Source organism: Coffea arabica, chromosome 2e (genome assembly GCF_036785885.1).
Source record: "Coffea arabica cultivar ET-39 chromosome 2e, Coffea Arabica ET-39 HiFi, whole genome shotgun sequence".
NCBI lineage: Eukaryota > Viridiplantae > Streptophyta > Magnoliopsida > Gentianales > Rubiaceae > Coffea > Coffea arabica.
The window spans coordinates 21847204-21873996 of NC_092313.1; the positions used below are offsets into that span (position 1 = coordinate 21847204).

The 26793-nt window shown below is 38.0% G+C and overlaps 4 protein-coding genes across 19 annotated transcripts; 1 reads left to right on the forward strand and 3 right to left on the reverse strand.

Moving 5' to 3' along the window:
- Nucleotides 1–2540: 2540 nt before the first annotated feature.
- Nucleotides 2541–5374, reverse strand: LOC113731802 (DNA repair protein RAD51 homolog 3-like). Of its 3 annotated transcripts, none has more exons than XM_027257244.2 (9): nucleotides 5161–5374; nucleotides 4869–4970; nucleotides 4130–4252; nucleotides 3938–3971; nucleotides 3782–3852; nucleotides 3455–3681; nucleotides 3214–3345; nucleotides 3028–3094; nucleotides 2541–2853 (listed from the first exon to the last, which is right to left on the reverse strand). In XM_027257244.2, exons 1-9 carry the CDS (start codon nucleotides 5270–5272, stop codon nucleotides 2678–2680), a joined length of 1044 nt encoding a protein of 347 aa, XP_027113045.2. In that variant the 5' UTR covers nucleotides 5273–5374; the 3' UTR covers nucleotides 2541–2677. The 3 variants fall into 3 exon arrangements, with proteins under 3 accessions (XP_027113045.2, XP_071936056.1, XP_071936057.1); XM_072079955.1 differs by having other exon boundaries at nucleotides 4863–4970; XM_072079956.1 differs by having other exon boundaries at nucleotides 2822–2893; nucleotides 4863–4970.
- A 914-nt stretch (nucleotides 5375–6288) lies between these two features.
- Nucleotides 6289–9242, reverse strand: LOC113731801 (pentatricopeptide repeat-containing protein At3g04130, mitochondrial-like). Of its 2 annotated transcripts, XM_072079958.1 has the most exons (3): nucleotides 9098–9242; nucleotides 8025–8122; nucleotides 6289–7814 (listed from the first exon to the last, which is right to left on the reverse strand). In XM_072079958.1, exons 2-3 carry the CDS (start codon nucleotides 8064–8066, stop codon nucleotides 6513–6515), a joined length of 1344 nt encoding a protein of 447 aa, XP_071936059.1. In that variant the 5' UTR covers nucleotides 8067–8122; nucleotides 9098–9242; the 3' UTR covers nucleotides 6289–6512. The 2 variants fall into 2 exon arrangements, with proteins under 2 accessions (XP_071936059.1, XP_071936058.1); XM_072079957.1 differs by having other exon boundaries at nucleotides 6289–8122.
- Nucleotides 9243–13755: 4513 nt separating this feature from the next.
- LOC113731799 (uncharacterized) lies at nucleotides 13756–18234 on the forward strand. Of its 12 annotated transcripts, none has more exons than XM_027257233.2 (6): nucleotides 13756–14546; nucleotides 14951–15081; nucleotides 16234–16307; nucleotides 16389–16480; nucleotides 16614–16952; nucleotides 17143–18234. In XM_027257233.2, exons 3-6 carry the CDS (start codon nucleotides 16277–16279, stop codon nucleotides 17761–17763), a joined length of 1083 nt encoding a protein of 360 aa, XP_027113034.2. In that variant the 5' UTR covers nucleotides 13756–14546; nucleotides 14951–15081; nucleotides 16234–16276; the 3' UTR covers nucleotides 17764–18234. The 12 variants fall into 12 exon arrangements, with proteins under 12 accessions (XP_027113034.2, XP_027113040.2, XP_027113039.2 ...); XM_027257239.2 differs by having other exon boundaries at nucleotides 14951–15008; nucleotides 16229–16307; XM_027257238.2 differs by having other exon boundaries at nucleotides 14951–15008.
- Nucleotides 18235–18977: 743 nt separating this feature from the next.
- LOC113731798 (probable tRNA N6-adenosine threonylcarbamoyltransferase, mitochondrial) lies at nucleotides 18978–26066 on the reverse strand. 2 transcript variants are annotated; one of them, XM_072079964.1, is made up of 13 exons: nucleotides 25607–26066; nucleotides 25454–25498; nucleotides 24825–24899; nucleotides 24171–24267; nucleotides 23818–23908; nucleotides 22866–22915; nucleotides 22237–22364; nucleotides 22042–22127; nucleotides 21580–21655; nucleotides 21325–21408; nucleotides 21081–21195; nucleotides 20099–20187; nucleotides 18978–19468 (listed from the first exon to the last, which is right to left on the reverse strand). In XM_072079964.1, exons 1-13 carry the CDS (start codon nucleotides 25895–25897, stop codon nucleotides 19322–19324), a joined length of 1374 nt encoding a protein of 457 aa, XP_071936065.1. In that variant the 5' UTR covers nucleotides 25898–26066; the 3' UTR covers nucleotides 18978–19321. The 2 variants fall into 2 exon arrangements, with proteins under 2 accessions (XP_071936065.1, XP_027113031.2); XM_027257230.2 differs by having other exon boundaries at nucleotides 22237–22427.
- Nucleotides 26067–26793: the final 727 nt, after the last annotated feature.

Below are 26793 nucleotides of genomic sequence, written 5' to 3' on the forward strand. Positions count from 1 at the left end.
AACCTTTTGCATTTTTACTCCTACCAACTTTGAAGTTTGAACAACTTGTTCTCCGATGGGGAAATGAAAAATGAAAAAAACAAAACGCAGCCCCCAATTTGGTGAGATTTGCGTCTGCATGACATAAATTTTTGTTTGCAGCTCTTGGAATATTTGCTATGCATTTCATCAATAAACTAACTAAGAGCAAATTATCCGGCTGGCCATTAAACTTTTGCGATCGTTGAGTTTTGGTCACTCAACTATTAAAAGTCTGGTTTTGGCCACTAAAATGCATAAAGTTAAAATTCGTGGCCATTCTGTTAGATTTGGCCGTTAAATTCACCGATCTGTCTGTCTGCACGATTTTCAAAACAAAATGCAGGGTTAATTTAGGAAGTTAAAAATAGCATCTTCTTCTTTAGGCCAAGTTCCTCAAGTTCCTTCCTCAAGCCCAGAAGCATTGGTGATTGAAGTGGGAAAGATTCCAGAGAAATTGTTTTCCGTAACAGCTATTAGTTTCAGATTTGGTAGGGTGAGACCCACATCAATTGGGAGATTGCCATGGAAGTCATGGTATGGAACTCCAAGTAGTCCTTCCTGCAACAGAGTCAAAGCTGCCGGAATGCTGACTCTCCTAGTCAATAGGGCTATTGAAACCAATCCACCCTAAGCAGCAGCCACCCAAGAGATCCACAAAGGACCGCCATACCAAAGTTGACGACCGAGGCAGGCGTATCCGAATGCCGGCTGCCTGTGCAGCTAGGGTTTTCCAGTTGACTCGAGAGCTAGGTCACAAGTCCGACGGCGAGACAATCAAGTGGCTTCTACAGCAAGCCGAGCCAGCCATAATCGCCGCCACCGGCACGGGAACCATCCCGGCTAACATTTCAACCCTCAACATATCCGTCAGGAGCAGCGGCTCCACTCTCTCTGCTCCTCCTTCAAATTAAGGAAAAAAATATAGGGAAGATTTGTTTAAAGAGGAAGGATCAAGCGGCCGCCAAGGAGACGGCGCAGATGAAACTTCCCCTTCTCCTTCAAATAAGCAATTCAAAGTAGGAGGTGGTGGTGGTGGCATGCAGATACTGGTGGCGTTGCAGATACGCTCCGAAATCTACTGGTGGCGTTGCAGGAGTGATGCCTGCGGTGGATGAAAAGGGTCTGACGAAGATTTGAAGAGGGGCAGGAAGAAGAACAACAATTTTTTAGAGAAGCATTGAATGCTATATTGAATTCCTAAATTAACCCTATCTTTTGTCTTGGAAATCGCGCGAACGGACGTATTGACGAACTTAACGGTTAAACCTAACAGAATGGCCTTATATCTTAACTTTATATATTTGAGTGGCCAAAACCAGACTTTTAATAGTTGAGTGACCAAAACTCGACGATGGCAAAAGTTTAATGGCCAACCAGATAATTTGCTCACTAACTAACGGGTCTTGAAAGAATGGCTCTAAAATTTTAATAAACCACAAAATAAGTGGTCGTTGTAGGAGAAAAGAGAGAACATAGGTGGAGTCGGCGAAATGTTTTAAGAACAAATCATGGGATAGTTTTCACATCCTGTACAAATTCAACCTCATTGACTAGAAAAAGTTGAGCCGCCAGACTCCACCTACCTCCGTATCCAATCCACCATTTCTGCTATTGTTTGGCAACCCTTCAATGACTTAGAGGCCATTCAGAGATTGCCGAGCTACTTTTTAGAATTTTTATATAAAATATATATATATTGTAACAATTAGATGCGTAGAGCCAAAAAAAAAAAAAAAAAAAAAAAAAAATGGGTGGGGGGTTAGAGTATACATTTGGTTCTGTGACCTCAGTCCTCTATAGCCGAAAGTCGAGCATCTTCTATCTATTAGAATAAAACACCTAGAAGGCTAGAACCAATACGCAATAAGTGACGCAATAACTCATGTGGGCTTTTGGGCATACAAGTGACGCAATAATAAGACAACAAAAGTAGAAGATCATCATCTTCTTCAACAAATTTGCAACCAAATAAGAAAACCTCAAAGCACCCGACCCGAGGACAAAATTTTCATAAATGATGAATAGGATCGATGTTCAACAACAATGAGGCTAATCCCTTTAGTGGGCGTGTAGATAAGCAAAGCAAGCCCTAATATCAAAAGAAAGTACGAAAAAGGATATTGCATGAAAACAAATAATAATAATAAAAAAAAGAGTACCCCAAAAAAGGCTGGATTTTGACATGAAAAATTCTTGGCACCCTGGAGACTAGAAGTTTGCTACTCAAAAGTCAGCTTCAGATTAAACTTCTGCATATATGCTCATCGTGCACAAGTCTAGCACGGAGTCTGAAGGGCAAAAGCTTGTTCAAACAAGGAATGACAGCTAGTAATTTATTTTTAAACGACAAAGCATGAATATAACATCAAGAAAAATACACCAAATATATACTCGTCAAATGCTGAAAAGTTGACTTCTAAATTTTCAGATGTATCCATGGTATATTACAAATTATGTTGTAAGAACAGGTGTTCTCGAAAGTTCTGAAGTCCTTGTGATGGGGATAATGGAAGGAGAGATGACTAAAACGTTGATTTTACCACCAGACGATTTGATTCATTGTCATTCAGCCTCAGACAACAAATTGGTTCTATAATTACAAAGCTACAAGGAAACAAAGCACCCCTGCATTGATTTCTAGGGAGTCAGTATAAACTTACATCAGTTTGACTCGTTTACAGTTTGAAGCCAAATTTCGGATCCCTCTGCCAGTTACAGCATATGGAGCAGATGCTGATCGAATAGAAGGTGACTTGTCAATATGGGCATAGCGTCCATTGCCATTCCAGTACAAAATGATACGATTTGTACAAGCATGTGACCAACTATCACCTGCCCAGCAAGATTTAGGAACTTAGAAAAGGATATGTCCCTGATGACCAGAATCTGGAATCAGGTTGGATGAAAGACAGAGGGAGGAAAAATTAACTATAAAAACAACAGTAGCGGAGCACCCAAGGAAAGACAAGTATAAGAAAATTATTCTTAAAGAAGACAGATTCTTACCTAGAGCAAGAGTCAGTTGAAATGAACCTCCCGAATACTTGGTGGTTACTTGATTCAACAAAATAACCTGTATTATGATGTCCTCTGGTCATTAGAGTGCACAAACATGAAGTAATGCAATTCAGTTGGATAAGAATGAGACAGCTTAAAGAATATGAGAAGGAAAAGAGATAGTCTAATTCTTACTGCTAGAGTAAATTTCTTTGCAAGTTTCATCAACTTCAAGGCCATTCCACCAAGTAATCGAGTTCTAAGTGCCATGTCATCAAAATCTTGACGGAAGTGAAAAGTAATGCTGTCAACAATAACAACCTTGATCTGTGACAGTAGAGGAATGTCAATAATTTACAACGAAAATTTGCATAATGCAAGCTCTCAATGACATCACCAACATCATTAAAAAAAAGAACTTAAATACTACACCTACATCTTTATGCTCTGAAATGAACTTCTCCAAGTAATTTATCACGGCGATTTGCTCTGTGTAACTGCAAATGCGAAAGTAGTATATATTGGCAAGAAAATCATTTGCCTGCAGATTTACTTGACGGGCTGGCAAATCTTTACGTAGAAAGCTATCATATTCTTGCATGTCTTTGATGCATGCTTCAGCAACTTGCTGAACACGTTCAACCATAAAGCTGCCTTCCGTATCTAAAAAAAGAACTCATAGAATCTTCAGTTGAAATGCCTTTGGAGAAAGCAGTAGCAGATTTAGTCGAACCACCATGAGTATTTTGTGTACCGTACTTACCAATATAAACTGCTTTCCCTGCAAGGCCACCGTATTCAAGTGGAATTTGAACATTGATGGCAAGTTGAATACTGCATGCTATTATATGTCTTAATAAGAACCAAAAGGAACAGAACAAAATTTGTCAATCAACTGTAAACAGGAACAAATTCTTACCCAAGTTGTGTTTTACCAATTCCTGGCACTCCACCTGACAAAATAGAAAGTGATAAAGCTTGAGATTGTCAGCAATTTGTAGATGTCCTCTGTCTCGTTCTCTCTCTCTCTCTCTCAATGAAAGTGTTTAAGGTACCAAAACATGGTAGGAACCAGTTAATGATGAAACCATAGAGATGATAAAAGACTAACCAATTTCAGTAACTTCTTTGCAACTTATTCCTCCACCTAGGATGTCATCAAGATCTGCACATGATGTGGTAATTCTTCTGCATGATTCCTCCTCATGCAACATGTCCCAGGCGGTCTGTGCCCCTAAACAAGAAGAAAAAAATTAAGATTCAGTTAGCCGAATTTTGTGCATCCCTTGTAAGAGGCCGCATCTAGCAGCCAAAAGAAATATCTTACACAACAAGATCAACGGGTTAACAAATTCCTTCATTCACAATCCTCAGTAAACAAAATTTACAGACACACAATCGGTGATACACTTTTACAACTTACTGTGTTGGCATGCCAGTAAAATGGTAGAAAAACAAGAAGATATTCACATATTCACCTAAAAAAAATCTCAAGTACAACAAAAAGTGCTAATTCGGCATAGTAGGTGAATCTTCAGACTATATATTCCATAACGCGAAATGTAACAAAGCAAGAAAAAACTAAACAAGCCCAGCATATCACTGTAGATTTGCCCTCCTTAAAAATAATAAAAATAAAAATTTTGTAGCTCCACGAAACGGATACATCACACCTATTTGGTATAAGCAAAAGGAAAAGATTACCAAGTACAATCCCTTTATGATGATAGTCATGACTCATGCATTAGTGAAGTAAAACAAATAGAACAACTCCACAGCAACATCAAAGGCCCCCCTCAAAAAAAAATCACAATAATAATATATAATCAGCATTGATAAATTACTCAAACCATCAACAATAGAGTGGTGACTTGGAATGGTTCTCTCCGGTCCACCCCTTTGGGATGCCACCTTCAAAATCCCAGTAGCCTCGTTCTCTGAAATCCCCAAATCTAGCCATTAAACAAGAGAAACCCGTCAGGGGAAATGTTATAAAATATTCAAAAATTTAACTCACACTCATTTAGCGCAAAGATTAGCTATTATCCAACAATGAGATGTATTTGCAATCAAATACGAGTACACAAGAAAAAAGAGAATAGATGACATAACAGCTCTAGTAATACCAACAAGAAGGCATACCACGGGCGAGGTGGGCCGGCGAGATAGAGCTGAGGGAGGAGATAGAAATGTAGCCGGCGGATATCAACTTTGCTCTATGCGAAGCTGAAATTGGGAGACTCGATACTTCCATTCTCTCTCAAATTTGTCTCAGTGTGTGACTGTGTATTTTTGTTTAGAAGCTTTTCGCGGTTTTTGTTCAATTGAGTATCTGTTCAAAGGGTTTCAATTTCAATTCTAGTGCTGCTGCAAAGGAAGCATTCACAATACTTAAACGCTGCGTTTCAGAAACATTAAAAGTTTCTTCGGCCCAGAGACTCTACCAAGCTGGCCCAAATCCGTTGAACTCGTCTTAATAAGAGGAAGTTCTGGTTTGGTGTAAAAGGTTGATATTGATTTGTTGTCTATCGTTGGGCCGCTGCTATATACGTGCATCGCAGCAGAAGGCTTATTTCATTAGGCCCGAGTTTTATTCACTCTTGAATCTTGACCAATTTGAATTCATTCATCATTTAAAGTTGTTGTTCATATGTGCTTTTTTTATTTAGTTAACAAGAATCATAATCATATTAGTAATAGGATTAGTTCATATGCTTTAAGCATCATTCAAGATGAGGAATTTAAATTTCTTAGTGTCGAAATACACTGATTGTATAGTTCCATCGAACCTTTACTCAAAACTGTAAAGCTTTTGTTAATCTATAAAATCACTTATCATTCCGAAAAAAAAAATTCATTTCCAGCGAACATGTCTTTTTCTTCTTTGAACACAATTATTCGTTCGTATACGTCCCACAGAATCCCTGAACAGTTTAAAATACTCAAAGGTTGTCTCGACAAATTTGCTGATGCTAGATGACTCTGTTTCTTCTGCTTAAGCTGGGAAGCTTTCTACTCCTTTGCTGTTAGAGTACAATACTTGATGGTATATTGGTATTGATAACATAACGCACTCTAGCAATATCAATTCCCGATGGATATGTCAACCCGGCAAGGTATTCCGTAGCGTACAAGAACTAAACAAACTGATATTGAACTTGGCAGAATTATCTCTAATGCATGTGTTGCAGTTTTAGATTTCCAGCGTAGCTAAAATGCAATTTTCATCTCTAAGTAAGTGAACGTTTGATCAATTGATACAACTGCACATGGGGGAAAATTGCACCCTACAAACCAAAATTTATGAAGCATTATGCTTGTGCATGTACAGAAACACAGTGCAGATAACTGAATAAACTCTTTTACGTCCTGAGATGAAATAAGACCAAGTTGTTTAAATTGCAGAGATCCGGGGCCTTGTGTGGATTTATATGGTACGAGTGTTAACTAGTTAATTGAGGGCATAAAAGCACAATACCAAGAAATGTTGATGGTCAAGAGGATTTCATTTTCTTCATGAAGTCTTCAACCCTTGTAGCAGCATCATGCTTCTTGTTTTGTCTAAGTTCATCCAGGAGTAAGCGACAGGTAACATATCGAGGGGTTATGTCTTGAGCTATCATTTTCGTGAAGTAATTATATGCCTCTTCAGGTTTATTTACTTTGCACAGCCCATGGACCAGAAGTGCATAAGTTGACAAATCAAAACTCAGATGATGCTTGCTAGACATCTCATCCAGCAGCATACTCAAGCGATCATCTTTGTTTCCACCTTTAAAGCATGCCTTGAGCAGAGGAAAATATGTCTGCACTTCAGGCTTACAATAAGTCGACTTTTCCATATCCCTGAGAAACTCCAACGCCAATTCTTCTCGTTCCTGCTGACAAAGCATTGAAATCATTGTATTGTACGTTGATGTACTTGGGGCAACCCCCATCTGGGGCATTTCTACCTTGAAAACATGAATAGCATCACTAATTCGTCCAGCCCTGCCTAAAGTATAAAGAAAAGCATTGTAGAACAGTGTATCAGCTTTACATCCAACAGATTTCATTCTATCAATTATCCGCAAGGATTCCTCAAGTGCCCCAGACTTCGTTAATGAATGCATGATTGTGGTGAAAGTCACAACATTTGGGGTGCACTTTTGATCTTTCATTTCGTCAAGCAGCTCATACACCCTACTGAAGTTAAATTGATGGCAGTAGAACTGAATAATGGTTGAGTAGCTGATAACAGTGGGCCGAAAACCATGACCTTTCATCTCTTCAATTGTCCAGTGTGCCTCTTCGACCCTATTAATTTTGCACCAACCATGAACAAATATGTTAAAAGTATGAGCATCTGGGGGGATGTGCGATTTAAGCTTCAAGAAAATTTCCCGAGCCTGCCCAACTTTTTTCTCTTTGCAAAGTGTGTCAAATAACAAATTCATGGATTCTGTATTCTTCTGCAACCCGAACTTTTCCAACTCATCAAATATCCTTACAGCATCTTCCCACTCTCCTGCACCAGCAAATCTTCTCATAACCTTTGCTATGGTATTAAGCGAGACAAGCTGAGCCATGTTCATTTCATCTACAAAAGCACACATCTTTTCCATCTGTTTCATTCTTCCCAATGTGTCCACCACTTTATCATATAAATTTGGTAAGGGCTTATAGCCTCGATGTAATTCTGCCCATCTGAAAACACCCAATGCAGATTTCCAATCATCCTTTAACCTGTGCAGCAGCCTATTAATAAGTTCATCAGTTATCTTTGTAGCATCACAAGCAGGGTCTTGCATGAGAACCTGAAAAACCTCATCTTCACTGTTTACACCATTAATTTTATGCATAAGAAGATGAAAATCGAAATCTCTTTTCAAATCTATGCATTCTTGTCCCTGATCAAAATCCCTTTCTCGAATGAAATGGTACTGCCTCACCAGAGAATGACTACAGAAGGCAGAAAAACAGCAAAGGTAATTTCTAAATATAACATGGGAAGTGGCTTGGTTTACCGTTGCAAGTAATATATTCTTCCTGGAAATGGTGCTAGACATAGAATATCACGAAGAAACGTGAAAAATTGTCTTTCTGCTTGTTCAATCCAGCAACCCTGCAGACCAAGAAATTAGTTATTTAATGATCCTCATTTCTTATAATCTGAATACTTATCAAATCATACCACAAACAAGAATATTCACGAATTTATCAAATAAAAAGTGTACAATTTAACCAAAAAATGTACAATCAAGACATGCCATTGCCAGCAGAATAAGGTGCACATTTGCAATATGTAAAAGAGAAGGGAAATGGAAAAACAAGAAATGACCAACTTTAAAAAGTGTATATATATTCCGTAGAATGCTAAAATAAAAACATGAAAACAGTGATTAGCAACTTGTTCTTTCTAATGGTTAAACCCAAAACTTCTTACGCGCCAAAGAAACCACAAGGAAAATGCAGGCATTTAAGGTGACATTTCCACGCCGGAAAACAATAAGCAATGCTTATTATTCAGCAAAAGTGGTAAATATCTGAAAAGAAAACACAATAATGCCGAAGAAATTCCAGATTTATTATTTCTGTGGACTAACTACAGATATCCTCCAAAGTAACAATCCATAAACGAAAGGAGAAAATTTGCAGCCATTTCCTTACGAAAACTTGATTAGGACAGCTTGTTAGCAAAGCAAATAACAAGCCAGAAGTGGAAGAGTAAATTCATTAATGAAAATGCAATGGAAGAACGGATGGATTACAACCCGTAAAGATCACATTTTTCAGGCACTGGGGTTGATACAGAAGCTAAAATAAGTATACAAACTGTTTGATCATATTCCTCGGACCAATAAAATTGGCGAGCGCATGAACTATCACTGACGCTAAGCTGGCAAAAACTGACAGCTTTGAAAAATTTAAGCTCGAAAAGTAAAGAGCGGCGGCTTCAGACAGTAGTTTATTCAATCGAACGACAGGAAAAAAAAAGGAAAACCGCACTTCATGGCAATTAAGGTTTGCAGAATTGCAGCTACAGCCACAGCCCCAGAGAAGCAGAGGCAATGACGTCTGAAAACTTCAATTAGTATACCTTGGGTGAAAAGGGAACTACGTCTCCGTAGGGAATGACAACGGACGGATTGCCGGCGGTCGCCCGAACTGTACCTTCGGTGAGGAAATGAGGAAGAGTATATATTTGTTTCTTGATGGGAATAGAATGTATTTCGATTGGAACATTACTTGGGACGAACATAAATAAAATTTACACACACAGCAAAGTATTAAGGGCAAAAAGCCCTCTCGAATTTTAACAATTTTATATTTCTAACTCTTCGACTATTAGTTGTAAAATTTTTGTCCTTGAATTATTAAAAACGTACATGTACATCGACGTACAAGGTTAAATGGAAAGAAAAAGATTTTCTATCGAAATAGTAGAAAGAGCAACTTCAAATTAGGAATTTTAAAATTTCCACACTCCAAGGAATATTTTGGTATAAAATTTAAAATAATTGGTGAATGACACGTAAATTAGTGATAGATCGCTAATTTTATTCAGTGAGATTCATTAAAAATAGAGCCAAATTTGAAATCTACATGAAAATTGAAGGCTTGGAATGTAATTTGATCCAATTTTGACAATGATAAAGTGACTGAGTACTGAGTTTGTTTGGATAGAGAGAATTTGGAAAAAAATATTTTGCCTCACAAATCCCAATCACCTTTTTATCTTCCCAATCACCTTTTTATCTCACACACATCACATCACAAAAAGTGCTACAGTAAATATCTCAAATAAATCATCCAAATAAACTCTTATCCAAACAAACTCCGCGTGATATTGAATAATTGTAGTTGTCAACAAACTTGATTTGAGAAAGAATAATGTCAAAATGACTTCATTTTGAGTTCGAGGAATTTTTGATATAAAATTCAAAAGAAATGGTGAATAACATGTAAAATAATTGATAAATCTACTACTCTTTATCAAATGAGATTCATTAAAAATGGAGTGCAAATTTGAGATCTATACGAAAATCGAAGGTTTTGAATGTAATTTGATCAAATTTTGATATTGATAAAATGGCACATCAACCCTCGGTCAATCACCTTTGACTAGCAGTGAAGAGTTGCACTTGATTTGATATGAGAAAGGAGAATATATATATATATATAAAAAACATCGTTTATGAGATAGGGCTTGTTTGGAAGTGAATTTTTTGGCCAAATTTTTTAGCTACAAGTTTTTTAACAACTTTAGCTACAGGAATCCAAAAAAACTTATCAAATTTTTTAATCTACACACTTCAAAATATCTAATACACAAAAAACTTCTATCTTTCTTCTTCTTTCTCCCCCCACCCCATCCACCATACCTTCATCGCCAGCCACCACCTCTCCCGCCGTTTCTGGCGCCGGCCACCTATTCCGGCACCGGCGTTCCCAAATTTTTTTTTTCCTTCCTTTCTCCCTCCCTGGCCAAACTCCCCCGACCGATGCAGTAGCAGCAATTACTTTCCTCCTGCTCTGGTACTTAAAAACCTTTCATCTATTGAGAAAACCTACCCAGATTCCATCGAGCCTGCCTAGCTGACTTCTAAAGAGGTTGCATTCCTCCTTGTAGGCAGAGGCAGCATGAAAATGAAAGTCAAACACAAGCAAGTCAATCCAGCAGAGGATGAAGATGACCAGTTCGTTTGAAAGAAGAGATCTTGATCAAATGGTCAAGCAGAAAGTACAATTGACTTCAGTCACGCCAACGCTACTGCTAACGGGGGAACAGGGGAACAGAGGGGGTGGCGGGAAACGAGAAACGAGAAGGGGAACAGGGGAGGGGGAAACGAGAGAGGGGAGGGCTGGCGGGGGGAGGGGGTGGCGTGCGGGGGAAGGGGCTGGGGGGTAGCGGGGGCCAAGCTGGCGGGGGGAGAGGGAGGTGCAGGGCAGCGGGGGCCGGGCTTGCAGAGGGGAGGGGGAAGGGGCAGAGGGGCTGGCGGGGAAGGGGGTGGTGGGGGGAAGGGCTGTCGGGGGGCAGCCGGGGCCGGACTTGCAGAGGGGAGGGGGAAGGGGCAGAGAGGCTGACGGGGGAAGGAGGGTGGTGGGGGGAAGGGCTGGCGGGGGGAGGGGGAGGCTGGGGGCAGCGGGGGCTGGGCTTGTAGAGGGGAGGGGGAAGGGGGAGAGGGACTGGTGGGGGTGGCGGGGGAAATGCAGAGCAAAGGAGAAGGGGAAAGGGAGGAGAGGAGTGGCGGGAGGGGGAAGGAAGAAGAAGAAGAAAAAGAAAGAGAGGAAAGAAAAGAAAAAGAAAAAGAAAGAAAAAGAAAAAAAGAAAGAAAGAAAAAAAAGAAAAGGAAAAGAAATTCACCTCACAAAAACTTTTACAAAATTTTTTATCTTACAAAAACTACTACAAAAAAATTTTTCACCTTACAAAACTTCTACAAAATTTTTTCAAAAACTTCTACAGTGCACTACAGTAAAGTTTTAGACAAACTCCCAAAAAACTCAGGTTCCAAACAGGCCCATAGATTCGTTAGATTCAAATTTACGAGAGGACTATAAATAAATACACGTGTAAGGCCCCAAAGACAACCTAAGAGGGGGGGTGAATTAGGTTGATTAAAATCTTAATCAAATTTATGCAATTTTTGCTTAATAAAAATTTACCTTCTTTTCTAGTAATGATCAATCAAGTAGATTAGAAGAAGAGAACAATATTGATTCGAAAAAACAAGTATAGATAAGCAATGAGAATTTTATTAAACAAAAAAGAATAAGATAGAATATCAAACCGATTGTCTACCAAGCTTTCCTCAAATTTGAAGACCAATCACTAGGTTGAGCAACTTCTCTTTGATGAAAGATGATCAACTAGATGTACAATGGAGGGAGCACTTCCTCCTTGCCCTAAGCCTCACTTAGTCAAGCTAAGAAGTTTTACAATCACTCAGATAACCCTCAACAAAGCTACACTAATGAAACTTTCAACCACAAGACAAATGCTCACAAGAAATTCACACCACTTGGAGAACAAATCTAGTTTTGGAGACTATTTTCTAGCTAAAATATCTCTTGAGATCTTGTAAACAAAGTGTGCAAAAGTTCTCTGAAGTATCTGACCAACCACTATTTATATAGGACCAAGAAAGTGCCTCATTAAAGCATCCAACGGATAGAAAGTAGCTGAATAGTCAACTAGCCGTTGGGGACGTCGGACGTCCGACAGATTAATCACCGTCCGATCCCATCGTCCGAAAATCAGCCAAGTTGTCGTTCGGACGTCCGATGGGATTTTATCGTCCGAGCTTCTGTGTCCGAACGTCGTCCAGAGAGTTATCAAATCTTCGTGGAATTTTTAGAACGTCCGATGAGATTGATGTGCGTCCGAAGCATGCGTCCGATCCTTCAGGACGTCCGATGCTTCCTTACGAGCGTCCGACAGAGTTTCCTTCTTGATGTTCTTCATCCTTTCGGACATCCGATCCTGACTATTTGAGCGTCCGACAGCTTCAGCATACTTAGTCCCCTTTCAATTGCACTTGTTCATGGAATTAAACAACTTCAAAACAGAAAGTATATCTTGAAGAAATATTAGTATCATCCATTTGTTTTGTAAACATCAAAAGATAGGGATCAAGATCAACAACACGCTTTTAATAGTTTATAGGCTAAAAATATGCAAATAATAGTTAGAGGACTAAAATTATAAAATAGTTGAAGATTTTGAGAGCCAAATGGACTTTTTACCCAAGTATTCATGTACATCATATGACGTAAAACTAAACTGCACAATCGTGCAAAAACATTTACCTGCTCCAAATCCATAATTTTATAAGACTCATGCTAAACTTGACATCTCCTTTATTCGTACTTAAAAGGATATTTTCTCTAATGAGCGACTTGGGCCTTAAAAGATACTAGATAAAAGGTACATACACATACATATTATTTAAATTTCTATTTTACAATTACCTTTTCTAGCATTTTTTAGCCAAATAATTTTTTTTGGTATAACTATACATTTGCAAATGAAAATTTGCAGATATGATGCAGCATATCATCCACTGCACAAATTGTTGCAGAGATTTTGGCCTTATTTGGACGGTCATTTTCTGCCGGAAAATTACGTCGTTTTTCGTGATCACATTTCCCTATTACATTTTTTCTTTACATACATCAAATTGCTATAGTAATTTTTCTACAAAAAATCCTAGAAAATGCAATCCAAGCACAACCTTGTCGAATCTCTAATATTTGTGGCCGCATAGCATTGCTCTATAATTAGAAAGACCTTTCAGGCCCCCTACAATCCAAAGATAGAAGGAAGAGTGTAACAGCTATATCCTTCAAAGAGAAAATTGGCTTATGTTCATTCCATCTAGTCTACCAAGGCAAATGCTTAGGCCTTGTTTGGATTGCCGGTTTCCGTCGAAAAATTACGTCGTTTTCTGTGATCACATTTCCCTATTACCTTTTTCCCTCACATACATCAAATCGCTACAGTAATTTTTCCATGAAAAATCACGGAAAATGCAATCCAAACACAACCTTAAACACTGGTACACAATGAGCATTGAATAACTTATGCCGTGCTCTAGAAAAATGTTCCTTGAGCAGAAAATCTTCTAGGGTATCTGTGAATCCACACATTTATTGACAAGGGAATACTAAGAACTGTCCCCGCAGAGCCAGTTTCTTGATAAAATTTGAAAACTCTTACTTGATGCAAACGTTCAGCTGGCGACAGTGTAGAGTTGCAAGCTATATCCTTCAAACATTAGGGCTTCAGACATGACATCATTCATTTGGGAAAGCACCAGTAAACTTCACACTCTGGGCTTTGGCTGTCCTAACAGAGATGCCTGAATGAGAGATGTCAGCGATGGATGAATCCGAGCCTTTCTCATTGTTCGGGCATCGCTTCTTCCTTCGGCATACTCCTCACCTAATGGCCGCAAATCAAGCTGCTTCATGCACGAACATTCGTCAACATATTACTATCCAAAAAAAATTAAAATAGAAGCATAGATTCTTGCTACTTTTCAAAATGAAAATCCTCAAGACCACATGAAAACAAATGCAATGAACCCAACCGCCTGTAGATACTACATTTCCAACATGTCTACAGTGATGCTGAAGAGAGATCAGGATCATTTGTTTTCAAAAGTCTACAGTGATGCTGAAGACATACGACGTCGTTTTTCACTGAAAGAGTAAAACATATGTTTCGCCTGTATTTCCTTCGGCTAACAACTGCAACTTTGATTCTTCTTCTCCAAGCTTTGGTTTTTCGCACTCAACTTGTCACTTCTCCCATTGAGTTGGCAGCAGCTGGAAATTATTCTCTTCTTTGTTCCCCCAAAAGCTCTGCAGCTGCACCAGAGTTGGCTCACCTCAACAGCAGATTCGGTTTCAGCTACTCCATTCCACGGAGAGGCTGTGGTCTCCTGTGTAAGGCGCGTGCTTGTTCCCTCACTAACTTGGCTGTTCCAGTACCTTGCTGAGTCCACCTCAAGCTTCAGCTCCCCCATTTCGATCTATGGGAGGTAACGTGAAATTATTTTGGACTGTTGCCGTACGTTTTAGGGCTACATTTCGATTATTCAAATGACTTTCTTTCAAAATTTCTAGTACTTAGGAGATCGATTTGCACAAACATGATATGGTCCTCTGGAACGAAACGTGACTTGTCAATTTAAATTCATGTTTAATATGCTTAATGGTCATCAGCAGGATTGTATAATAACAATTTCACAAAACACCAGTCGGACCTTCTGTTCTTGGTGCAGAGGTTGGTTCTTCGATGTCTGGGTTTGGAAGTTAGTTAATATTGTATGTTGCTCGTTTCTTTTTAGTAGTCAGGCATGTGGAAGAGTACTTTTTCTTCTGTTGCAGAAGCCAAATGAAATTTCTCTACATAGTTTTGCTTTCTCATGTGTCTGCTAGCCAGCAATTCTGAGTGTTGCAGGAATTTGGAAGAATTTTGGACGCTGAAGTTGTCCAGACAGGTGGTGACTGTTGTTATTAATCCCCTCGTCATTAATTCTCCCAGATTGTGATTTTTCTATTGAAAATCCTTAGGTATGTTAATAACATTTTAAAACTTGCACATTAGGCCTGCATTAGCTAAAAAGTGAAAGAGATTTATGTGCTTTTTTATTGCAAAGTTGAAGCTGTGTTCTATCTAATAGTGTGTTTGATGGCATTGCTTCTATTTGACCTTGGTGATTCAAGTAGTCTTGTAACTATGTAAACGGTTCTTTCTGTTGCTATCCTGAATTTTTAGGCCTGTAGGTTTGTTTCCACTTCATCTAATTTGTTTTCTCCAGCTCTTCTTATTTGAAATTATAAATGAAGTGTTTCGTGGTTCATGCTTAAAGTGTTAATGAATCTCGGCTATGAAGTGTTGTGTTTTAAAAGAAGAACCTGGTAATGGACAGTTTGTGCGCGAATGGAAAAGAAATGGCTACGCTAACTAACCTTGAGTTACATGAACTGACACGTAACCTGGAAAAAACAGCAGTTGTTAAGCCTGCAACTTTTGGTCTGCTGTAATTGCACTTCAGGCATGCTGTTCCCCTGTATGTTAGCTCTGCAAGTGTTGTGTCTGGTCCTCTGTTTATTGGGTTATGTTATTGGCTCACAACTGTTTCAGGTTTTGCCCTCTATTTTTGAATCTTCACCTCATGTTCTGCCTGCTGCCGGTTATAGGCATATGGTTTAACAAGGAACCATTAACTGAGTTGTTGTTGCGCGATTTTTTAAAAACAAGGAAGTCTTGATTGATTTTGCTGAGTTAAAGTAGTCGTTAATGGCGCTCTAACTGCTTTTAACAATGGTTCATCAGTACATCTGAATGCGTTATATGTTTGGATGCTTAGATGATTAGACTTCATGCTGTTGCTGTATAAGTGTTCTTTATCAAGGGTCAATAAATCTTTTTTCTGCCTCAAGCTTCAGCAGTTTTTTTGGTTCTCTCTCGCCTTTCGCGTTTTGTAATGGATAAAATCCCCTTCAGTTTTTTGCCTACAACGCAGCCTTTCAAACTGTTGAGTGTCATACAAGCTTGGGCAGCTAGCTTTGATGATCTATTTTTCTTTTATTTGACATTCCAAACATAAGCAGTTGTTGGAGGGTAGAGTCTTCATACATTGTATGCCTCGCTTGGCCATTTTGTCTATAGGGACAGTTTGCATCTGCTTGCACTAAAAGTGTCCCAACTTTTTAGGGCAGCTCCAGATTTAGGTGATCATTTGTACAAGCCTTGTGCAACTACATGCCCCCTGTGACTCGGCGTGCTTGGAAGGGTATGGAGTAATTGCTTCTTGTCTAATTTTTCCAATGTTGAGCATAAGTAATTGATCATAGTTTTGACAACTTGTTCACAGCTTTTCAAAGAAGTAGGGGATTAAGCACTTGTTCTTCGAAGTCGGCGCAAGGAGAAAACGATTTGCAACTATGCCTCACTAACTACTTCAGGGTGAGTTACTTTGGCAGATCCTATACTTAATTGGGTGGTTCGATTGCCTTATATCATCATATAGATCAATTCAGGTTCACCCGAAGTTTTTTTTTTTTCCACTGTCTGTATTTCTGGTTTTGCCGCCCTAAAGGAAAAAAAGATGAGTCGACCGCGAGTGAAGTACTCGGAACATAACACTTTCACCCCAGAACATGAAATTGCATTTGCCCAACATCTTGTCAATATGCATAGGAATGGAGAAATATCGTCTCATAACATCGGGAGTCGTGTCATCCCCGAGATTACTAGGATGCTTAATGAAACTTTTGGCACTTCATTCCCCCGCAACACTATTCAGTCGAAATACTATGCCCTTCAGAACTTGACCAGGCTGTATATTTCATTTAAGAGACGAGGCACTGGTATGGGTTGGGACTCTACCAACTATACTTTTATGATGGACGATGACCGGTGGAGGCATCTACTTCAGGTAGGGTAACCTTCTCTACTATTTTTTTGCTTTTCAAAATCTGTTCATTTTAAAGACCCCCTTCTCATATGCGGTTATCCTTTTAAAATGGTAAATCGCTAGGTGGTATTTGGAAATATTTGAAATGAAGCCTCGCAACCTTTTTTGGAGTGCCATGCTTCATTAATTAAAATACGTTTCTTTTTTGTAGGTGAACAAGGGCTATGGAAGATTTTATGACAGATCATGTCTTGTCTTCTATTTGCTTGAAGAAGTGTTCATGAATCAGGGAGCTACTGGGGACCTTAGCGCTGAACATGGACTATCACCCCCCAACTCGGAAGACGAGTTGGAAATGGAAAATGCTGCTAGACGTGGTAGAGGAAAGACTGCTGTAGACGTCAGTTCATCAGATGAAGAAGTTGAAGTGCCGACGACTCGGAAAGGGAAAGGAAAGGTGAAGAAAGGCAAAAGAAAGCGCAAATCGGGCGATATGTCGACCGATTCATTCTTCTCTGGTTCATCCCCCCAATTCCAGCAGTACTTCCGTGTTCTAGACAGTCTTGAGACCCATTTGAGTTGCAAAAATAGCAGTAGCATGAGTGGTTCAGTCTCTTCACCATCGAAGACTGCACATCCTCCTTTCGATGCTTATGCCGAGTTAAAAGCTGCCTTGGCCAAGCTCTGCGCTCTAAACCTGGACATTAATGCGCGCCTGAGGGTTGCTGATGCATTAAAGGACCCTTCAGAGCGGGCCATTTGGTTCACCTGCAAGACAGATATTGATCGTCTTGCGTTTGTGAGACACCGGGGGTTCCTATCCCCAGTATAGACGCTCACGGTATTCGTTTTACCTTATCAGCTCGCATCTTATTTGTGTTTATGTCCCCTAGTAGACATTTGAGTGTTACCTTGGCATTTTTTTTTTGTCAAAAAAAGGACCTGGTCCCACTTCAAGCCCCAACCCTTATTCGGGTTGTTAGATTATTCCCCATTTTTGTGACAAGGCTCGAACACTGGATCTCGGGTGTACTAACCCTTAGTGAGACCAGCTCGACTGCCTTGGAAGGGCAAGTGTTTCCTTGGCATTTAATTAGTATGAGTTTGGAAATTTTTAGTGTGGTTGTGCCACTGTACCATAGAAGAGTTTCATCCATTTTTTTTCATTTTTTCTAGTTGTGATTTGAAAGGATGTTGCCACAGTTGGACATTTAAGTTATTCCTCTCTCATCGGCTCAGTGTTTTAGAGAGTTGAACTAGTTTTAATCACAGTTGGCTGGATGGACTTCCGACTTTAATATCAGTTCCATGCATTTAAGTTGAGCATTTTTTAATGTGTACTGATGAATTCACCCAATCTATGGGGCTATCCATTATGATGTTGTATCCCCATCATAATCGACATGTAATTTGATTTGAGAAAGGAGAATATAAAAAAAAAACATCATTTTTGAGATAGTTTTGTTAGAATTATCGGGTTCAAATTTACGGAAGGACTATAAATACATGCTTTTAATAGTTTATAGGCTAAAAATATACAAATAATAGTTAGAGGACTAAAATTATAAAATAGTTGAAGATTTGAGAGCCAAATGGACTTTTTACCCAAGTATTAATGTTTATCATATGATGTAAAACAAAACTGCACAATCGCGCAAAAACATTTACCGGCTCCGAATCCATAATTTTACAATACTCATGCTAAACTTGACATCTCCTTTATTCGTACTTAAAAGGATATTTTCTCTAATGAGCTATTTGGGTCTTAAAAGATACTAGATAAAAGGTATACACACATACATATTATTTAAATTTCTATCTTACAATTACCTTTTCTAGCATTTTTGAGCCAAATATTTTTTTTGGTATAACTACACATTTGCAAATGAAAATTTGCAGATATGATGCAGCATATCATCCACTGCACGAATTGTTGAAGAGATTTTGTCGAATCTCTAACATTTGTGGCCGCATAGCATTGCTCTATAATTAGAAAGACCTTTCAGGTCCCCTACAATCCAAAGATAGAAGGAAGAGTGTAATAGCTAACTCAACAGAAAATTGGCTTATGTTCATTCTATCTAGTCTACCAAGGCAAATGCTTAAACACTTGTACACAATGAGCATTGAATAACTTATGCCGTGCTCTAGAAAAATGTTCCTTGAGCAGAAAATCTTCTAGGATATCTGTGAATCCACACATTTATATTGACAAGGGAATACTAAGAACTGTCCCCGCAGAGCCAGTTTCTTGATAAAATTTGAAAACTCTACTTGATGCAAACATTCAGCTGGCGACAGTAAGAATTAGTGTAGAGTTGCAAGCTATATCCTTCAAACATTAGGGCTTCAGACAGGATATCATTCATTTGAGAAAGCACCAGTAACCTTCACACAGTGGGCTTTGGCTGTTCTAACAGAGATGCCTGAATGAGAGATGTCAGCGATTGATGAATCCGAGCCTTTCTCATTGATCGGGCATCACTTCTTCCTTCAGCATACTCCTCACCTAATGGCCACCTTGGCCGCAAATCAAGCTGTTTCATGCATGACATATGTCAACATATTACTATCCAAAAAAAAATAGAAGCATAGATTCTTGCTACTTTTCAAAATGAAAATCCTTAAGACCACAAGAAAACAAAAGCAATGAACCCAACCACCTGTAGATGCTACATTTCCAACATAATTCTTTCAAAAATGGAGTTCCTCCAATCTCCACTTAAGGTAGCCTGATTCCTTAATTTGTAATCAGTTCACGTTTAAACATGCAATTCATTTGTCCAGATTAACTAAATAGAGGAATTTTGAGGATCGCTTTACAAACCACGTTAACCAAACCTGAAATAACACATTTGCTCAATTCTTTGCTTATTCAAAGTTCAAGAGAGCAGAAAATGGAAATTGACTAAGCTAATTAGCATTACGGCAGCAAGTCTGATCCATGCGACCACTTAACTTTTTCTCCATCAACTAATAGGTTTTGGAAACCCATATGAAGTGAGAAGTCATGAAGTAATCAACTTCTTCTTTCATATGAGAAAAGAGGCAGTAAAGACGAAAAATATAGAGCTTACTCTTCTATTAGAGATATAGCATCCAAAGCAAACAAATTCTAGCCAAAAAAATCTTTAAAAATCCAAATGAAAGCACCAAAATGACAAAACCTGGGCATCTTCAGGTTCATTGGCAGGTGGTGGAGGATCATATCTTCCTACCCGGAAATGTTCCACGCCGGTCCAAGCAATCATTACACCTTTCAGAACAAGCCAACATTATTCTTCAAGACAAGGCCCAACGTACTAGCTTTTCAGAGTTCAAATAATTTAGGGTTAAAACAAAAAAACCCCCTGTGGTATATCTATTATACAGAAAAGGCCCCCATGGTTTCAAAACATACAAAACGACACCTCATGTTTTGAACTAAATTGTAAACTAACAGAATTTGTTAAACTTAACGAAAATGACGATTTCGCCTGTTCAACTTACCGGATTCTGTTAAGTTTACCGTTAACTTTACCGGATGACGATTTTGTCTGTTAAACTTACCGGATTCTGTTAAGTTTACCGTTAACTTTACCGAATTCCGTTAAATTTTCCGTTAAATTTTCCGGATTCCATTAAGTTTAACGAATTCCGTTAGTTTGCAATTTAGTTCAAAACATGAGGTGTCGTTTTATATGTTTTGAAACTATGGGGGGTTTTTCTATGTATTAGGTATATCACAGGGGGCTTTTTTGTTTTTAACCCAATAATTTAACATCACCAAGATTTGGGCAACTTTTCCACATATGCAAATGAACCCCTACCAGGCCTAAAACAAATTAAATATGTTCTCAATGATGGGTAGATATCTAACAGATTACCACCAGAAATTGAATGTCGATGCAGCTATTCAATTGAGACTAGCCTATTCACTTTATTTTAAATTGCAAAAGTATTGTCTGTAATGAGCACTTGGATCCATCCTAATGTTGTAGTACACGAGCTTGAACCACAGAAACCACACACAATCTATCTACAAGTTATTTGTCCGAAGTTTGTATTTTTCAACTGCCAGTTATTAAAATCAAGTACCTCTGCAAATTAATCACTTTTGCATTTTCTCAATGTTAACTGAATTAGCAGGAAAAACACTTAGCACCTTACCATTATCAGTACAGAGGCTAGGAGGAGGGCACAAAAGTTGCAGGGCATTCCTTTCCACTACCTGATTAAGGCGAGAGCGGACAAACTTGTTTGAAGCAACACCTCCGGAAGCTACCTACGATGGGAGTATAAAGAAATTGCTCTGAGACAATATTCAAAGCAATATAAAGCAACAAAGCGCATGAAGTCTAGAATTCGAGAGTACAACAGCGTGGAAGCCAATTGGGAATCTTATTTCACGCACCAAATACTTCACAGAAGGCTCAATTTTCAATGCCCATTCAATTGCTCGTTGGCATTTTTCCTCTAAATGTAATACTGCAACTCGCTGCACAAAGATACTTCTTCAATGTTTAAAAAAGAGTAAAGCAATAAAGAAGAAGATGCTCATTGAACACTATTGTTATATTATATTTAAAGAAAGCAGACATGTGGAACTATATGTTAAAACCTTGATTTTATTTTCTTTTCATGAAATAAAAGCCAAGATCATTATCACCTGGAAAGAGGCAGCAATATTTGCCCTCGCACCTCTATCTTCACTACTAGTTGAAGAAATGGGGATTTCAGCATTGCTGCATGCACAAAGTCCAAGGAACAAAATAAGGTCAGAGGTGAAGAAGAGAAGAGGAACTTTGAACATCTAAATGTTGAAATGATTGATTGCTGGGTTAACCAACAATAGCTGCAGGGACAGAAAGTTGTTCCAACTACACGATTAATACTTTTTCCAAGCATATTCAACATGATTGACACAGCTAGAAAAGAAGATTCTTTTAGATCTTTTGACATATTTTCCCAGATATGCTATAGTCCACAGCTAATATTTCAGCATTTTATATCCAAATAGAAGATTCAAAAGGAAGAATCTGGGACAAGACGTGACCTTCTTATCAACAGCAATAAAGAAAATATTTCTTCATGGGAAAAACAATGTTTTTCATAGGCTAAAAGCACCTACATACTCTGTGCTTCGATTTCCAACCTCACTTGATTCTTTAGCCCTGCATATGAGAAGTTGCAGTCTTTGTGTTGTTTCATAGGAACCTAACAAACAACCACTTCAAAACCTGAGCTCAATATGAAGATCAAATTCTGGTCAAACTGTTTCAAAAGAAAACAAATGACACTTGACATAAAATTTCTCCAAACTTACTCTGAATTTGACTGCTTCTGCATCTCCCTCATGAGCTAACTCCTCAATTGCAGGCCCCCCACTCCTCCTCATATCAAGACCAAGCCATTTTGCAGTCTTGTCATATGCCTCCCCAATTGCATCATCAACTGTGGTACCAAGTTGTATGTAATGGCCAAGATCCCGGGCAAGAACTAAAAGGTTGTGTCCTCCTAATGATCAAAATGTTAAAAGTGCATTGACTTAATAAGTTCTTCCCCCCAAACCCCCCCCCCCCCTCTTCTTCCCTCTAAGCAAATTGACTTAGTAAGTTAAAATAGTAACTAAGTTAAAAGGGTCGTCAAGACTCAATCCAGTAAATGACCAAAATCGTTTCACCTAAGACCCATGTGCCACTTTACAAAAAACAGTATCAGGAAATGTGTTAGAATAATGTAGAGCCCTCTGGAGTATGGTAATTCAAGATTTCTTAGTTTTCAATCCAGGTAATTGGTCCTACAGCACAGCTAATTACTTTTTCTATTTTTTTTAGCAGAACTCTAGTCTATCTCAATTCTTCTTCAAGTGTGTGCGTACTGTAGCATTGATGCACATTTGAAAATGGGAAAATAAATGTGACAAATTTAAATGAGTGCTGTGATTTATCATACCTGAGATGAGCAGGGCGAGAAAAGGGAATTGCAGTTTCTTTTCTACTAACCTAGAGAGGGGAAAAAAATTGAATAAGGCAAATGATTTTTCATGATAAGTTGAAGCTCATTCTCTTTCAACTTTCGACGAACTGAGCATAGTTGCATACAAGATTTTGAGTCCTTTTGATAGTAATAGCTACAGATTTATTATTAGAATTGGAGTGCAAATTCCATCCACGCTTTAAGGCCAGATCTCTTTATGTTCACCTTTACAGATGAGGCACCGGAAGACAAACTAATTGGAGAAAAACCTAAATCAATTGTACTTTTAAGTAGCAGGTAGATTTCCAAGTGATTTTCAATGCCTCATTTCTTCACAAACCAGTTAAGTTGATCCCTCACCATAAGACAAGAAAAATGAAAGTCATATCTCATTAAGCACATTGAGTAATAGAAGTCTCTTAAATGGACAAAAGAAGGAAACGAAAAGGTCAAAACAAAGGTCTATCTTGTAAGCTTTTCTTGCAGAGCTCACATCTTGCCACCAAATACAATTTTCTCCTCAGTTTATTTAGTTCGTCTTTTCTACCACATCAATCATAGCCATTACATTACTGAATTCTCAATTAGTGGCTGAAATCGTGAATGATCCCCCCCCCCCCAACCCACAAAACAAAAAAAAGAACCCACAAATTTTCCAGGAACATGCAACCAAAAATCAAACTGAAGCCATTTAGCAAAGGAAATAGCAAGAAGATGCAAAATTTATATATTGGCTTACAAACAACACATAAAGCTATTGTATTTTACTCAACTATCTGATAAAATTTCAGGGGAAAAAAAGGCAACATGGCTAAAGGGCAACCATGGCATTGAATTCAAAAAAGTAACACTCCTAATATGCTTTTAAAACAATTTACAGTAATATCTTAAAAAATGTGATTTTGAGTATGAATTGAACATGTATTACCTAGCTACTAAGGCATGTGCTTCCATGTGATGCACCCCCACTATGGGTAGATTCAATCTGCCAGCAATTTTGCGAGCCTTTTGCACACCAACTACATGTGAATTGAAGAAAGGATGTTTAAGGAATTTTATCATGTTGCTCTTTGGCAAACAAACATCTAAATAACATGATAGAATTGTCATTTGACATCTTAAACATACAATGATCCCTGACAGGGTTTCACAATTTCATATGGTCTAAGGCTAATGCTTAGGGAAACCAAATGGTTTATCAATTAGAACCACATCATCTCCAGAAAATTCAATCAAGTTGAGTTCTGGAGTTTTAAATTTAAAAAAAAAAAAAAAAATTACCACGCAAACAAAGGCTTAAACCAGGACCAATAGTGACTGCAACTGCAGTAAGATCCATCTCAGTCAGTTGAGCTTTATCTAAGGCTTCCTGTACTACCTGCAAAATAAATTATTATACTTGGAAGAACAAACAAGAAGAGTAAATGAAAGAGTTACAACTCTTATTTGATAATAAACTTTAAGCCATGGATATATCTTCTTTAAAATTCAAAACTGAAGCAGGAAATCCTAAATAAGAAATTCAGAAACTAATTCAAAGCCACTTGACTATTATCATGAAAATAGCGTAAGGTAAGAAAGATACAGCAAGCAACCACAATCTCAAGAAAGCTGTTCTAGTAGATCATGGAACTAAAAAGGAAACAAATCAATAATGATGATATAGTTCTGCAACAAAAGCAAACTGAAGATAAACATAATTGCCACAACGCTGACAGCAGTAAAAAAGGCAACTCCAGTTAAAGACATGTCTTTTAATTTTTTTTCTTTTTTTTTTTGCTGCGAATAAAATCAAGCAACAAGCTTAGTTCTTCTATTACATGAAACACAAAAGCAGAGTTTGAAAGCCAGAAATGGCAAATATCATAAACTACACAAAAAACACAGAGAAGGATTAAAAATCATAGGCAGCATACTCATGTCTAGATTCTGTACCTGATCAATTACTTGTGCATGTGCTTGTTCAGCCATTTTAGGTGCAACCCCCCCATAGCGAGCAAGCAGATCCGCCTTCATATCATTAGAATTCATATTCAATACAACAGATACCACAGTTGCAAAAACAAAGGATGGTTCGTATTGCTTGGGAATTTTAGTATAAAGAACACACAGAAAATTTGTTTCTATTATTTGGGGAGTAATGTACATAGACAATAGTGACAGCAACTTGATTATAGTATAAACCTGCACTAAGTTTATAACCCAGCTTTCATGAATTAAGATTAAATTTTATTATTACAAAAGCTAACTTATAGTACTTTGTATCTTGACATGGTTAAGCACAACAAAATGTCAAGATCTATACGAAGCTTAGAGTATAACAACTATCAAGAATAACAATACATTTACAGTAAGAACAGATATATGTACTTGTACTAAGATCAGCTACCATCAAAGTTTTATTCCCGCTAAACAAGATCACATTTTTTATATTATGAAAGTAGCAAGAGCCAGCAGAATCTTTCATGCTTCTCAATAATTCTCAATCACAAGCGCGTCAATTGAACTAATGCACATAAGCAAAAGCCTATTACTTTTACTTACACAAACCTATAAGACAATACCTGAGAAGACACAACTTGGCTCAGAATCTCACCACTGCTTCGAACCTGAAAATCCCAATAAACAAAAAACATGTTATTTATTCTGTAAACATACAGAACCCCCTTCAAAAAATGTTGCACCATACAAAAGAGCGAAAAGATATCATAACCTACAACAGCAGCCGCAGTATCGTCACAGCTGGTTTCAATGCCCAAAATGACTAAATTATCATCTGAGGATAATGGGTTTTGCATTTGGACTGCTGCTGATTTATTGGAATACGAGGAAACTAAACGGGGTGGACTAGAATTGAGTGGAAAAGCAGAGGAGAGAGGTGGCAATACAGGTCTGCTTGGAATTCTCAAAGCTTTGAAGGCTCTAATTGTTACGTATTGAGTGGTTTTGTGAAGTAGGTTTAGGCGCCAAGAAATTCTTGAAGATAGGGTCGGTACCAACCCCGTCATCTCCAAGTCCCGCCCAGGTAGGGTGAGGTGAGTGATCTGATCTTCCTTGGTGTGCCGGTGACCCCAAGTAGGACTTAGATTTACATCTGGGCGGAATTGCAAATTTCCGGGTTCATTGGTTTTAGAAGCAAATAATGCGAATTTCACGATTAAACCTCCTTTGACAAAGAGCTATGGCAATTTTAAAATGAGACACTAACGGCATTTCAATATTGTTTAATTTCCTGTCTGTTCTTTTTTTTTTTTTTGGTCATTGTCCTTTTCCTTTCACTTTTTTCTTACTTTTTTTTTATTGTTACCTTTCATTACTAGAGAATTTTTCTTTTGAAAAAACAAAAATTCTAGCCAAGTTCACATTTTTGCTCAACTAAAACTACTGTGTCACAGAAAAAAAAGTATTATTTAGACTTTTTTGGGACAAAGAGGAATACTAACAATACCAAAAATACGTTGAATTTGACTAAAATATGTGCAATTTTCGTTCAATTTTACTATCAGTGTCTTATTACTGTTGACAATTCATCAAAAAATTGACTGAAAAATCAAACAAAAACAATTTTAATACAATCAAATTGTGTCAGTTAATTAGATATGGTTTATTGTTTTAAACTAACTAAACCATTTCAAACTTAGGTTGTATTGCTCGATTTTGGTTCTTGACTATCAAAAATTAAAAGTTTGGAAAAACTAAAGCTCTTTTTTTTTAATAAAAATGATATGTATTTAATTTTGTTTTTCACGATACATTGGAAAAATATAGTGATTTGAGTGCTATTAGGTGTTGAGATCTTTCCTTAGATAAATTAGAAATATTTGCTTGGAAATTGCAATGACGTAATTTGTGATTTGCTCTCTATTTTTAGGGGATTGAGAGAAGATCGCTAATTGTTAAAAAT